The following is a 15,991-nucleotide window of genomic DNA, read 5'->3' as shown; positions in this document are numbered from 1 at the left end:
ACAGAATATTGCATAGTTGACTTCAGTTGCAGCTACTTTACAAGTAGAACTTGTAAGATTATTTATGCTGGTCACTGACTATGAAGGTAGGTTCAGAATAAGGAAACCAGCTAATGTGCAAAGATAAGAAGTTTTGATCATAAGAGTATCAGAGTTTGAGATCTTGGAGGTGAGGGATAATGAGTTTAAAATGTGATCATGCCTCTGGGTGAGAGAAATCCAATGAGAACGAATTGATTGGTGTTGAAGAGGATAAAAATCTGCTCAAAGTCTCTTCTAGCAATTGGATTTAAGAATTTCTGGCATTTATGTCCTGTTTTTCTGATGGAAAATAATACAGCACTCTGCTGGAACTTACCAATATAAAGGACTATGAATGTGTATGTATTAACAGATATTTTAAATTTACATGAAGATAAAGTTATATCATTTGGTAAAACTTGATTGCATTTCTTGGGAAATTCACTAAATATTGCTTTTAACTGTAGGCCCACAATTAAGATAATGCGACATATGTTTAACTTGAAAGCTATATTACAAGTGTATGTCCTCTTATTTTACATAGTAAATCTCACATAATCAGCATTCCAATAAAGGAGAAAAGGTTCTTGGAAAGCAATGAAAGCACAGGTAGAGAATAAATTGCAAAAGGCTCATTCTGATTTTTGTTTTCCTTGTGTCCTTAAAATCCTAACGTATCTTTGACAATAAATGTTGTGTTATGTGATAGGCCTAGAAATGGAAAAGATTATAAGTGGTTAATGAATAATGCATATGTTCACAGCAATGGTCAAATTATGCTGTTTCCCAGTAGATACCATTTTTCTTCATTGAGTGGGACACTCCCAAGTTGGATGTTAATTGCTCCCACAAATACAGCTTTGCTCTTCACAATAAGCATTAAGACATGTCCTTGGAGCTCTGTTACTTCATCATATACCACCTGAAAAGAAAATATAAGCCGCATCTGTTTAAATGCATCGCTCTTCTGAATAGTGCTTTTAATGAAAAGCATTTACCTGCTAATACTTTATACCCTGAAATGGATAGGTTTATGTGGAAATCATTCACTTCTAGTGCTAATTCTGAAAGTGAAAGGTTTTACTAACATAATGGGATTTAATGACAGACTATTTCCCTAAGAATCTGAGAATTCACTGATTCTACTACAAATTATGCACCCTTTTATGAAGAATATAAATTACTTAAAAGGAAGAAATTTAAATACTCTTCACCTTTTAACTGTCCTTGAATTTACTGTGCAGCACTGGAACCTGAGCACTGTAGTTCATTGTTGAAGGCTAATGAGGAAAGAAAGCCCAATTTCTATGCTCCCCTTATGCTTTTTAAATATTACATTTCTTTGTTCATGTGAAGAAGCCAATCTATGGTTATTTTATCTCTGAAAATACTTTAATTCTTAATTATGAAAATGCATGTTCATTCAGTAAAATCTTGGGACAAAAAAATAAGAAAAATCTGAATTTCCACCATTGGGGAATAATTACAGTTAAGATTGTGTTTTTTTTGTTATCTATATATAATCACTTCTTAGCAATGTGACCTGTAATTATGCTGTCTATACAGTTTTGCTTTTTGTTAGGTATGACTGGGTTTTTTATATCCAGAAAGTAAGTTTCAGGCATTGCCATCAGGGGCCTGTGGTGGTGAAGAGTCTTTGAAAGTGCAGCACTGCAAAGAAATGAGTTCTCCATCAGGAAAGGCAGGGAGGGCTGAGTGGAAGTCTGACATGGTTGCCAGGGAAACGTCTGAGCACACACACACAGAAATGGGTTTCACATGCTGCTATAAACTAGCTGGTTTCTTACAGCCAAGTTGTAAGATGGAAATTCTTAATATATGCAAAAGACAAGAGTGCTTTAATAAATTCATGGGAAAATGGAATGAGAAGCTCAGTTTGAGATGAGAGATTGGCACAATGGTTAAGCTGCGTCAGATGCCCACATCCTATGTCATGATGCGTGGGTTCAAGTACCAGCTCAGCTCCCAATTCTAGCTCCTGCTAATGTGCACCCCAGGTGGCAGTGGTTAAGGCTCAAGTACTTGAGTTCCTACCATGGGTGCATGGGAGATGGAGATGCAGTTTCTGGCTCCTGTCTTCTGCCTTTCACAGCCTTGGGTCCACCCTAGCTGTTAGCATTTGGGGACTGAATCATGAGACGGGAGATTTCTCTCTCTCTCTCTCTCTTCCTTCCTTCCTTCCTTCCTTCCCTCCTTCCTTCCTTCCTTCCTTCAAATTAAATGATAACTTTCAGAAGCTAAATTTTTTTCTAGGGCAAAAAATCTTTTTGAAATCCATGAGTAGTTCAAAAAGTTCATGGAAAATGAATATCAATGAAGATTCTTGGTGGAAGCAACTTGATAGAAGCCCTCTAGGTTAATGGGGAAATGTACTCAGTGTCTAGATGTAATTTCTGTTCCTTTGGGTACAGCATAGGCTTACCATTTATGAATCCATTAAGTTAGCAATGAAATTCAGTTCAAGATCAATCTGTTAGCAGCTCTAAACAAAGATTTTCTTATCAAGTAAAGGATAATCCAATTAAGGGCTGCACTGTAACATTAATCTCGTTAACTTGTTCCAGGAGACTGCTCCTAGATAGCTCTTCTAGAATGGTACTTTGCATCCCAATTAAGAGATTATCCTTTAGTTTTCTAGTAATAGGCAGTGGAATTATCCCATTTTATCAACTCAGTTCTCCTGGGACAATAAAGGACTTTAAGGACTACCCTAAAACTGCAAAATTCCACTACTGTGATTCATGTTATGGAACTAAAACTGGATGTCCAATGCTGCCTGGAAATTTCTTCCAGTATTTCAGAGTAAACTCTTTCTCATTTCTCTACTGTGATTATTGTGAACTTTGAAATATTCTCAATTCTACTTTCCACAATACTTTGAGCAGGTGAACTCCCTGTTTTAAAGAGGAAAAGATAGAGGCCCTCAAAGCATTACTGTATATGAAGCAGAAAAATAAAGTGACTCGAAGCAGTGGGCCTTTGGTATAGTCTGGTTTAAAGATACTGTCAGTATGATAAATAAGCTCTAAAATCTAACTTCTAAAAGATTTCATGTAATTCATAGATAAAATTCTTAGATAACTGTACTTCCATCTTCAATTCCCTCTCCTTTTTTTTTCTTTTAATCTACTTGACAGGTAGAGTTATAGACAAGGAGAGGGAGAGGGAGAGAAAGGTCTTCCTTCTGTTGGTTCACCCCCCAAATGGCTAATATAGCAGGCACGCTGTGCCGATCTGAAGCCAGGAGCCAGGTGCTTCCTCCTGGTCTCCCATGCGGGTACAGGGGCCCAAGCACTTGGGCCATCCTCCACTGCCCTCCCGGGCTACAACAGAGAGCTGGATGGGAAGAGAAGCAACCGGGACTAGAACCCGGCACCCATATGGGATGTCAGTGCTGCAGGTGGAGGATTAACCAAGTGAGCCACGGTGCCAGCCTCCTTTTTTTAATTTTTGCAATAACATACTTGCATTTTAAGAAACATAGCAATAGTTAATATGTACATGAATATCAACTGAGCTTTTTAATTTGCATACATTTAGCATTATAGGAGAAAGTAATGAGATCATGATATGAGCTTGAGTATGAAGACGGGTACGCATTAAACTAATAAATTATGGCTGAAAAAGACCCATCAGATACATGAAAAAAGTCGTTTCTTGGAATTTTGCATCACTTGGCTGGCAGGGGTAGGGGAGTGTGGTGTGGCATGTGTGTGTGTAACAAACCTTCTACACAGAATTGAGTCTCACAGGTATTTAATAAGCTGAGAACTTTCAAGAAGTGATGTTTGGAATTAATTGCCTTCCTGGTCAAAATACAAATCTTTGAATTCCAAAGTTTGCAATACTTAGGGAGTAGAGGGAAATGCATTGATTATTGTACAAATTACACAAATTATTTTGATAAGTTACTCAAGTTTTATAATCATGTAATTATTACACATCATGGATGATGCCTATTCTAACAGCTTTACTGGATCCACAACTTTGGATGTAATCACTCTTATTTATTGGGCATTGAATAGTTAGCAAATAATGCTGCAGAAGTGCACAGCTGATTTCTATTTGAGACTTGTTCACTAAGTGACTTTATATGTATTCTACCTTTGTATAAACAGAACCAACGATGAACCACTCATTTAACTTCCATTCATAAAAATGTCTACCCGTAGAAATGAGCCAAGTCATCACTACTTTCTGACAAATAGTGAATTGGTGGATCTGGAATGAGCACATTGAATAGGAAAAAGGTTAGTTAGCAACAATTAAAAAGTGCACATAAGCATTTGCTGTACATTATTTGACACAAGGGTCTAATAAATAAATCTGAAGTGTGCCCTCATGATTGCGAGGGAAGAACAAGATGAAAACTGAAGTGTCTGGTGCCGCTAAGAAGTCTGAGGAATGTTTTAAACCAGGGAGAACAGAACTCTGTCAGAAGGGATTTCCTGTATCATTGCTCACTATGGTGGGGGTGAACATGGCTTTGGAATTGAGCACATCTGGCCTTGAAGTCTAATTGGATGACCTTAAATATGTCATTTTCAAATATAGTCATGTGTCTCTGACTCATGCTGCAAAATGCATCCTAAGGTGATTTCATTGTGTGAAGATTATACAGTATACTTAGACTTAGCAGTTCGGAATATAACCTTTTTTTCTATTTGAGAGGCAGAAAAAAGAGGCGAGTAAGGGAGAGAGAGGGAGGGAGGAGTGAGTGCATTTTGATTGACTGGTTCACTCCCCAAATGCCCATGATTGCTGACTGTGCTGAGGGTGAAGTCAAGAGCTAGAAAATCAACCCAGGTATGCTGTGTGGGACACAACCAACGAGCCGTCACTGCTACCTACCAGTGTCTGCATTAATGGGAAGCTAGGATAGTCAGAGCCAGGACTCGGGCCCAAGGAATACAATACAATGGAACCAATGTTATGTGATATCACTGACACCTGATTATATGGCACAAGACTGTACTTTCTATTTTGTGACTATCAAATGAGATGACAATAGCTATTGCTTGCTGACTATACCATAAGAGGAATACTGAAATGGTTCACTAAAGTGTATGTATTTCACTCAGCATGATATTTTCCAGATTCCTCCATTTTGTTGAAAATGACCGGATGACAACTAACCGAGCATCTAAAAGGAAACCCGTTGAAGTGAAATAGACATTATGAGAAAATATGACCAGATCAGCCCTTGTCTTGACTATTGAGGAACAACTTAGTATTTTATTCCTTTTAGTATTTTCTTGTTCTTTTTATTCTACTTTAATACCACTGGTTGAACACTGTAATTAATATACAATCATTCTCAGGCGTCTTAAAAAAAAAAGTGTATGTAATATGTATTATCTTCTAGCCCCATTGTTCCACAATGGTTTGGAAATATTCTCACACTTAGCTTTGTGCTAGGTAATCAGTGCATGCTATGCAAGAGATAGGAAGGCATGGAAAACTCTTGTTTTCTCTTTTTTAGTGCTAAACTTATAATAGGATAGTATCTATAGAAAGGCTGGAATGCATAAAATGTATTGATTTGAAGAACATTATTATAGGACGGAATTACTATATTTCTAATGCTTTAGTATCGCATTTAAAAACCATCATTTATAAATACAGGTATCGGAGTGGAAAGAGCCAGTATACCAGTTGTGTTTCTTGAAATTGTTAGAGCACTTCCCTGAGCATGCCTACCCCTGGCCTCGGCCCTTGAGCCCTTTCTTGCCCTCACTGGGATTGGTATATGACAGGGTGTGAAGGGAGACTGCTGACAAAGCCTGGGACATGCCAAGTTGTCAAGCTTGGCCCTATGAAGGGCGGGGCCTCTGCCAGGAGGATGTGTCTCTGACCCAGCCTGGCTCACATCTGCACATTAAGGAGACCGAGGCCTATGAATAAAGATGGAAAACACTGTTTTCATGAAAAGCTTTTTAAGACATTGGTATGCACTGTAATATCCTCTTTGTGTTGCTCTAAGATTAATGGAAGAAGGGGAGCGAGGTCATGGTCTCCCACATCACCTTGCACTGAAAGGTTTTGGCAGCTTGAGAAATCCCACCTGTGGCAAGAGATTCATGCAGTGGTCCTCAGTGAGGAAGTAGGAGCAGGGTGGGGGAGGGAGGCATTTTAAAGGAGCCCGACACCAGGCGCCTGCATGCTGGGCTCTTGGGTAAGCACTGGGCTTCTGGGTAAGGACACCTAGTGAGGCATCCTTGAGGATGTGCACAAGTGACTCAGGAGTTTGGCATGGAGATGGGGTTCGCACTTCATCACAATTCAGGGCAAGAGAAAGTAAAACCAGAGTTAAAACTCTTGGACTGTTACTTCTATTTCTTACATTATATTTATGCAGACATAGCCTAATGCGAGAAAAACTTTTAGCCTGCTTTCCCCTTCTCTTGACTCTCAAAGTTAGTTTTCCTGCCAACTTTGTTTAAACAATGTCTTACTGTCCTGATGGCTCATCAAAACAGTCACTTACACGTATATTACTTTAAATTCTTGCTGCTTGGGATTACACACACATTGGAATTGGCTTTGCATGGACCCTTGGTTGTAAAGTAATTTTGAATGTGTCCAAAATATAACACTGTGTGTTCATGCTACAAGTACAGATCAAGTATTGTAGTGACTGCTTTTAAAAAATAAAAACAATTGAGGAACAGAGAGGAAAAGACTCCTATTGGGGCTGGTGCTGTGGCACAGCAGGTTAAAGCCCTGACCTGAAGTGCCGGCATCCCATATGGGCACCGGTTCTAGTCCCAGCTGCTCCTCTTCAAATCCAGCTCTCTATGGCCTGGGAAAGCAGTGGAAGATGGCCCAAGTGCTTGGGCCCCTGCACCCACGTAGGAGACCCAGAAGAAGCTCCTGACTTCAGATCAGCACAGCTCCGGCCATTATGGCCATCTGGGGAGTGAACCAGCAGATGAAAGACCTCTTTCTCTACCTCTCTCTGTAACTATTACAAATAAAATCTTTAAAAGAACAGGCTCCTATTACATGTTAAATTCCCCAAATGCTTTAATAACCAGAGCTAGGGCAGGCCCAAGCCTGAGGCCTCGAACTGAATCCTTGTCTCCTATGTGGGTGGCATGGATTCAAGCTGTTTCCCAGGGTGTGCATGAGCAAGAAGCTGGACTCAAAGCAGAGCCTGCACTTGGACTTGGGTAATCAAGTGTGGGATGTGGGCATCAGAAGTGATGTCTTAACCACTTCATCAAAAACTTGCCCCTATTTAATTTTGCAAGACCCCAAGATAAGTAAATATTTAATAGAGAAAGCAAGACAGCAGGGAAATGTGAATAGCCAGTGACAAGGAGCTTAAACAGAAGTAGCAGTGAGACAGGGAAGAGTTGATGGATTTGTGAAACAGCTGCATAAGCAAAACTGGTAAAACTTGCAGAGTAACTGGACATGGGAGTGATGGGGGGTGGTGTCATTATAAGAGGTCACTGAGATGATGAAAGGAGATGGCCTGGCTTAGAAGGGCTTTGGAGACGTTCAAATGAAGCTCTCCAGTAACTTGGTAGAAGTGCAGGTCAAAATTTGAAAGAAAAGTCTATCTTGAAGAATGAATTCATATGCAACCATGTAGGAGGGAACAAAAACTTGGACATATAAGACAACTTTGGGGCTGCATACAGCAATGCCTGTATATCCATAGAGGTTTGTGTCCAGGACCTGCCCTTGCCACCCCAAGCAAATGGAAATCTGAAGATGCTCAAGTCCCTTATATAGAGGAAGCAGCATTTACATGGGACCTATGCACACCCTCCCATATGCTTCAAATCACTTGTAAGATTACTTACTGTGCCTAATGCTATGTTGATATCTGTTATACTGAATTTAAGACAGGACAAGAAAAAAGCTTGTATGTATTCAATACAGACGTGATATTTAAAGTGTTATTGATTCATTGCTGATTGACTCTATGGTGGTAGAAGCCAAGGATCCTGCGAGCGTGACTGGATTCTAAGATGATGGGAGATCATGGGACTCCAGTTATCATGATTTTAACAACAAAGAAAAACGGTAGTGGTTAGAGAAAATGAACTAATAAAAGGTAGAACTCAATAAGCAAAATGGGTCTGAGGAAAGAGTACAGCCAATAGTGTCACTCTGATTGTTGGAGAGGAGAACCTGAGGGCTCATTAGATTGAGCCTTTACGAGTCTATGGATGCCACTTGAATAAAGGACTTAAAGTAAGAACCCACATTGCAAAAGATTGAAGGAAGAAAGGAGGTAATAAAGTGATAGCAGGTTATGTGTGCTAATTCCGCAAGAGTATGGATGAGGAAACTGACCCTGTAATGTAAAAATGGGACCCAGCCTCTTGTCTTGTTCCCTTAGCCCAACAGGCCCTTGTCTACTTTATCAAAAGGAATTCACGAACTTGAAGGAGTGATACAGCTGGTCCTATGAGGTTCTAATCTTTGAACTGAAGGAATTTTTTGCTTCAATAGATAGGAACCTAGGTGAACTATATTATCTGAAGGAGTTTGCTTAGAATTCCAGGTCCAGGCAGAATGTAACCCTCGGAGCAACAGGAGCCCACCTGGCCATCACAAGTCCCCTAAAGAACATAGCATCACCGACCAATCAAAGGAAGGTCATGGACACCACTGACCAGCCAGGGACTTAGATACAGCCCATCACACACCTCTCAGCCCCAACTTCAATCTGTAAGAACCTTCACCTCTAACTCCTTGAGAGCCTGGGGATTAAGCAATATGTGCCTGGCTCCTTGTTCTGCACCTTACAATAAAAACCGGCTTTCTCCCACCATCCCAATATCAATGATTTATTTTCTGTGTGTCAGGAAAGAGGATCCAGTTTAGGGGTTGTGCAGCAACACCTCCAACTAGTTTAGGATATTGTTGAGCAACAGTCATAGGCAGAGAAAGAAAAATTTGCTAGAAATGCTGAGTTTAATTTTTATTTTTGCCTTTAAGACTTTAAGCACATTGAGGCAACCTTAAGGAGAAAAAAACAACTGGCTGAGAAGGGATAGAAGAGATGGGAAAAGATGTAATCAAGAATACATGGGTGTAGGTGTTAAGTGCAGCAGGTCAAGCAGGCACTTGTATCTCCCATGTTCAATGTCCATATCTGTTTTGAATCCCAACTCTCAGCTTCTCAATCAGCTTTTCTCCTATTGCATGCCCTGGGAAGCAGCAGATAATGTATCCCTACCACCCACATAGGAAACTGGGTTGGAGTTCCTGGCTCCTGGCTTTAGCCTGCCCCAATGTTGACTGTAGTGGCATTTGGGAACTCTGTGTCTCCCCCTTTCAAATAAAAATAAACTTTTAAAAAGATAAATGTAGGCATTTTCCTTAGAAGTTAGAGGATTGGCTATTTAAGCTATCAATTGCAAATAATTAACCATGTTTAATGTTACCTTTTTAATATGTTAGTGACTACCCAAAGAGTATTTTGTATTTTTTTTTTTTAGTATTCAAAAGGGTTTTATGAGATTAACTATTCCATATAGGACAGCTTATGATGAAATTATTAGGTTAGGCAAATCAAAGAAAGGAGAATAGAGGTAGAGAAAATAAGATGAAGTTGGGGACAATGTCAGCACACAGAAGGTCTTGGGCTCTTGCTGGAGGTTGACCATCCTTTGAAAACTGGTTCATAGCTTTGACAGCAGCATCTGCATTTTCAGTTCCCATAGCATTTAGAACTGTGATCAGCATACTGTGACTGTTTTGGGCAATGTCTTTCCTTTAAGGAATAATGTTGCCAATTACTGCAAATTCTCCATATTTGATTGTTAAACTGAAAAATGGTAACAGAAATACAAAATGACTGGACAAGGGATGAATCATACTTACAATTTCATTGTACGTGGGGTCAGTACATTTTGGAACAGACTTTGTTTTTCTCCTGCTAACTTCTCTGGGATATGGTAACAGATAAAATTCAACATGTGCACTGGGCATGGAGCCATCTGGGAGATGCTGCGAAGGAAAATGGTTATAAATATTAATGTGTGTTTTTATCAGAGAAAACAAATACATAGCTGCTAAACACCCAGACCAATGGCAGGATCAAGATTTATTGCAGTTGCTGTTGATCAGAAAATGAGAAAATCAGAAGAAATACATCATTGATAAAACTCGTAATTTCTAATAATTTACCTCCTGGTGTGGGGGGAAGGGAAGACATAGACACCCCCCCCCCCATTTGCTTATTTCCTTTTGGTGTGCCTGCACCAATGGCCAGAACCAAGCCAGGCCTCGTTAAGGAGCCAGAAACTTGATCTACGTCCCCTATGTTCCCATGTGGACGGCAGGAACTTGATTATTTGAGCCAACACAGTTGCCTCCTAGGACTTGGATCAACAGGAAGCTAGAGCTGGGAGCTGAAGCAGAGTGGAATGTGGGAGGTAGGCATCTTAACAGCTAAGCTAAATGCATGCCCCTCAAATTGCAGTTTAAAAGAATAAAAATGGGGGCCAGCGCTGTGGCACAGTAGGCTAGCCTCCTCCTGTGGTCTGACATCCAATATGGATGGACACCTGCTCTAGTTTTGGCTGTTCTACTTCTGATCCAGTTCCCTGATAATATGCCTGGGAGAGCAGCAGGAGATGGCCCAAGTCGTTGGGCCCCTGCATCAACGTGGGAGACCCAGAAGAAGCTCCTGGCCCAGCCCTGGCCGTTGCAGCCATTTGGGGAGTGAACCAGTGGATGGAGAATCTCGCTCTGCTCTCTGTATCTCTACCTTTCAAATAAGATGGACATTTTTACTTAAAAATAAAACTTAAATAAACTCTTCTGTCCGCTAAGCATTTTCTCCTTACAGTAAAACTAATAAACCTATATTTGCTATCTTGATAGACATAGTATTAGCCAGAAGCAGAGATGGGAATTAAGTATCAGGATAATTTGTACCCCTTAAAAATAAGACAATTCAAATGTAACACAGGAAGTGAGATGTGGCATTTAATGGTATGCATAGGTATATTAAAAAATCACACTTTGAAGCAAAAACTTATTAAAATATCACACAGACCTATGATGTCCAATACACTTAAAAGATTTTAAAATGATATATACATCACTCTAAAATATAGTGGTAATGCTTCATAAAAATGTATTCTATGGGTGACAGGGCCCCAAGTAATTTAACCACTGGCTTTCCTCCACCTAGGGTATATCGTAGTAGGAAGCTGGGTCAGTAGAAGAGCAGGCACTTTGACATGGAATGCTGGTGACACAAGAAGTGTCCTAACTGCTACGCCAAACACTTACCCAGTTGCTGCTTTAGAAAGAACTTGAGATAACCAGGGTAGAGGGACACTGAAGTCTATCTAGTACATAGAGTGCATAGCAGCATTTTCTGTGCCGCTGAAAATGCCACTATCAGTATTTGAGAGTATGTAGTGTGTATGTGGAGAATGAAATGGTAGAAGTGAATTTTGGGCTGGCACCATGGCTTAACAGGCTAATCCTCTGCCTTGCGGCGCCAGCACACTGGGTTCTAGTCCTGGTTGGGGCGCCGGATTCTATCCCAGTTGCCCCTCTTCCAGGCCAGCTCTCTGCTATGGCCCGGGAAGGCAGTAGGGGATGGCCCAAGTGCTTGGGCCCTGAACCCGCATGGGAGACCAAGAGAAACACCTGGCTCCTGGCTTCGGATCAGCGAGATGTGCCGGCTGCGGCGGTCATTGGAGGGTAAACCAACGGCAAAAAGGAAGACCTCTCTCTCTCTCTCTCTCTCTCTCTCTCTCTCTCTCTCTCTCTCTCTCACTATCCACTCTGCCTGTCAAAAAAAATTTTTTTTTTTTTGCTCTTGTGTCTGCTGGGAGGTTTGAGGGAATTGCATAACTATGTATGTTCCAACTTACTGATTCAATCATGCTTCTGGAAATGGACTTTTAAATCTGGGCCCATAATTTGCCAGTTTTGTGGCTCTAGGCAGTTGTGATGGTTAATTTTGCATGTCAACTTGACTACATAGATATCTGGCTAGACACTCCTGGGGTGTTTAGTGAGCATGATATGACCTAAAGGTGACCCGTATCTCCTGTTTATGTAGGTCAGACTGCTTAAAATCAAATAAAAAGTCTCATCTAGGCACTGGTTGAATTGCAAAGCAAGTTATATGCCCATAAGATATGTCCTTTTTTGTTTGTTTAAAGATTTATTTATTTGAAAGGCATAGTTACAGAGAGGCGGGGGGGGGGGGGTAGTCTTGAATAAATTGGTTCTCTCCCCAGAGAGACTCACCAGCCAAACAAAGTTGGGTGTGCACAACACTTGATCGTTGAATATGAGTGGCACATATGTGATCATACCCAGGCTGGACCTGATAGCACAAAAAAGTACAGGAAGAAGTGGCCCAAATATTCTTGGTTTCCACTTGTGTGATAGTGCCTTTTTGGTTTCAGCCTGCACCTATGACCTCATGGAGAGTTACTTATGATTGACTGACAGGAAGAGGAGACTGGGGCCTGGCTGCCAGATGGTTCTACACACTGCTTAAAAGTGGTAGCGCTACAGCCCCTCTCTGGAACCTCTCTGAAATGTGGTGACACAGAAGTCCTCCATGTGGGCAGAACCAAACACAGTACACCTGTTTGTTGACATGGCCTAGAAGGGGAAATTGCCAGAAGTGTGGTTGTATACCAATGCATGGGCTGGGGCCAATGGTTTGGATGGTCAGCAACTTGAACACAATTGGAAATTTGGGGGAGATAAATCAGGATGGGGCTTTCTGAGTTGGGGGAAAAAGAGAAGATTTTTTTTGATGCATGTCGATGCTCATCGATGGGTTCTCTGCAGAGGAGGATTTTAATAACCAGGTGGTAGGATGACCCATTGTGTTATCAGTTGGCCTCTTCCCCAGCCACACTGGTTGTTACCCCAGGGATGTGTGAACAAACTATACACGGTGGCAGGATGGAGGTTTAGAAACATGGTCTTCAGGTCATCAAGCCAACCTGGATATAGCCACTGAAGAATGGTAGATTCTGCCAACAGCAGAATCCTCGTGATGGCGCCATTCCCGGAACAGGGAGCTACCTGCGGTGGGTTGGTTACACCAGAAAGCTTCCGTCATTAGAAGGGCAGGGCTTTGTTCTTACTGGAATAGCCACTCTGAATATAGATGTGCTTTCTCGGCACTTACTCTCAGAACTCTCTCCATAATCCTGTGTCATTTAAACACAGGAGATGTATTATGAGGAACTATCATATTTTTGTATCTACATCAATCTGTATCCTAATAACTGTTCTCTGAACCCTGGCTAATGTAGAAGGTATCTAAATTTTCAGTGGATTAATTTCCTTTTCTGTTAAATGAGGGTAAAGATGATACCTAATCTTTAAAATCCTATGAAATAGACAAAATAAATGATGTAGTGTGAGGACAGTGCTTGAAACAGAAAGATAACAAATGTTAGATACTATTTTTATTTCCAATGAATTAAACATGAGTATACTACATGCATTGACCGGACAAGGTATTCCCAATGTATCATGACATTAATGTACAGCAAGAAGGTTTTTTAACATTGGCACTGTTGACATTTGGGACTAGATAATTCTTTTAATTCTTTGTTGCAAGGAACTGTTCTGTGCATTGCAGGATGTTTTAACAGTGCTCCTGCTTCTACCTACTAGATCCCAGTAGCACTGTACTCCCAGATGTGACAAGTAAAAATATTTCTAGACTTTACTGAATGTTATTATGGGGGAAGAATTGATCCTGACTGAGAGAACCGCTGACACAAGTGATTCCCAAATGAGAATCTTGAGTTGATTCACGGGGATCCTGGCCTAGTGGTCTCTGAATATTTCTTCCTAGAGGTTTTCTGGTTTACACTCACTAAACTTCAAGCAAGATCTTTCTACCATTCTTATCACTCCAAAGGAGGCTTTTCCAGTTCCCTAAAATTCTGTTAGCTACTATTACTCCTTTTCTCAGTTATCTCCCTTGTCATTAATTTTCAAAACCAAGCATGTGGCAAGATCAATGTCTCTAATCTCACAGCAGTTCACCTGCCACCACAGATTTTGATTCCTTGATTGATTATATATGGTAATGACTTCTCAATCTTAGAGTCTTCTCACCTTTGCCTTCATTCAGTGTATGCATCACTGGTGTATTTAACCTTTCTACATAGTCACTTTAGTACTGTCACTTCGCTTCTCAAGATGCTCAGATTCCCCACTACCTGGAGAATATAGTCTAAATGACAGAGGAGGAAACATCTTTTGTCCACCAGTCTCTACCAAGCATTTAGTAACCCTCAAAGTTTGGGCTTCTAGTTCCAAGTTGGTGTCCTTGACAAAGTCCTTGAATATCCTGGGGTTTTTAGCATGATGGAACAGCACAGATTTCAATTTAAGTCAGAGTGCATTAGATGTGAGCAGCAAGATTAGTTTGTCCTTTAACAGCTTTAAATGCAGACATTGATTTCTTAAGTCTTTAAGAGAATTTTTTTTTTTTTGCCTCCCGAGGTACTTGTCTTAACATTTTTCTCTTTGCTCACTGGTGTTATATCCTGTTTCTTAAAAATCTCAAATCATTTATTAAAGAAATCACTATCTGTCTCATCAGCATTTCACCCTTTGCCCTTATGTTTATGCAAATTAAATTTTACTTTAAAATGATTAAATAGCCTCCACTTGTCTAAATGTCTTACCTTGAGATTTTTCACAAAGAACCATTTTAGACCATCTTAAAAAGTGAACATTGACCTGAAGAATCATAAGACTTAGCCATCTGGTCTCTCAGTCTGCCCCTTGATCTAGAAAAATGAGCAATTTCCTGTGTCACACAGAAGACTGCCTTCACAGTGCATTGAAGCAGCATCACTACTAAATATTAGAATTGCAGTCAATATTTTTACTATGCTTAGAAAGTAATGTGAATGGGGCTTGCGCTGTGGCGCAGCAGGTTAACACCCTGTCCTGAAGTGCTGGCATCCTATATGAGTGCTGGTTCAAGACCCGGCTGCTCCACTTCTGATCCAGCTCTCTGCTATGGCCTGGGATAGCAGTGGGTGATGGCCCAAGCCCTTGGGCCCCTGCACCCATGTGGGAGACCCAGAAGAAGCTCCTGGTTTTGGATTGGCACAGCTCCAGCTGTTACGGCCATTTGGGGAGTGAACCAGTGGATGGAAGACCTTTCTCTCTGCCTCTCCTCTCTCTGTGTAACACTGACTTTTGAATAAATAAATCTTTAATGACTTCACATTGCTTTTTTGTTTTAAAGCATAAATTTTGTTGTTCTCCACAAGGGAATTGATATGTGTCATACATGTGTGTTACCATTATGCCAAATACATGTGGTGCTCTTGCCAACAGATCTTTAACATTTTAAAAGTACTGCTGCATTTACCATAGCTTCAGATTCTTTTTTTAAGATTTGTTTATGTATTTGAAAGGCAGAGTTAGATACGAAGAAAGGCAAAGAGAGAAAGGTCTTCCATCCACTGGTTCACTCTCAGATGGGTACAATGGCTGGAGCTGTGCCAATTTGAAGCCAGGAGCTTCTTCCAGGTCCAAGGACTTGGGCCCAAGGACTTGGGCAGGGGCCCAAGGACTTGGGCCATCCTCTACTGCTTTCACAGGCCATAAACAAAGAGCTGGATTTGAAGTGGAACAGCTGGCTCTCTAACGAGTGCCAATATGGGATGCTGGCACTGCAGGTGGTGGCTTTACCCACTATACCACAGCTGCCGGCCCCAGAATACTCCACATTTTTAAAATTTAGCAGATATTGAAAACATTTTAATGACAGAAGAATAATTTCTCCTTATGTTCGAAACACTCTCATCGAGGCAGAGTTGTGCTGCAGGGGCTTAAGCTAGTGCTAAGGTTGCCTACACTCCATGTGCTGAGTGCCTGGGTTGAAGTCCTGCCTTCATTTCTGACCCAACTTCTGGCTAATGTGTCTAAGAAGCATCAGATGATGACTCAAGTACTTGAG

The 15,991-nt window shown here is 40.9% G+C and overlaps 1 protein-coding gene across 2 annotated transcripts in view; it reads right to left on the bottom strand.

Moving 5' to 3' along the window:
* Positions 1-393: 393 nt before the first annotated feature.
* Positions 394-15,991, bottom strand: part of PIK3C2G (phosphatidylinositol-4-phosphate 3-kinase catalytic subunit type 2 gamma) — a 445,304-nt gene continuing 429,706 nt past the window's right edge. For both annotated transcript variants that reach the window (XM_062194891.1, XM_062194892.1), the window contains exons 33-34: positions 9,889-10,014; positions 394-943 (exon numbers count right to left, since the gene is read on the bottom strand). In XM_062194891.1, coding sequence (XP_062050875.1) covers positions 791-943; positions 9,889-10,014 — 279 coding nt within the window. In that variant the 3' untranslated portion in view covers positions 394-790. The remainder of the gene's footprint in view (positions 944-9,888; positions 10,015-15,991) is intronic.

This window comes from Lepus europaeus, chromosome 6 (genome assembly GCF_033115175.1).
Source record: "Lepus europaeus isolate LE1 chromosome 6, mLepTim1.pri, whole genome shotgun sequence".
Taxonomy (NCBI): Eukaryota; Metazoa; Chordata; class Mammalia; order Lagomorpha; family Leporidae; genus Lepus; species Lepus europaeus.
The sequence above is the reverse complement of the archived record's forward strand: the minus strand, read 5'-3'. Positions and strand labels throughout refer to the sequence as shown.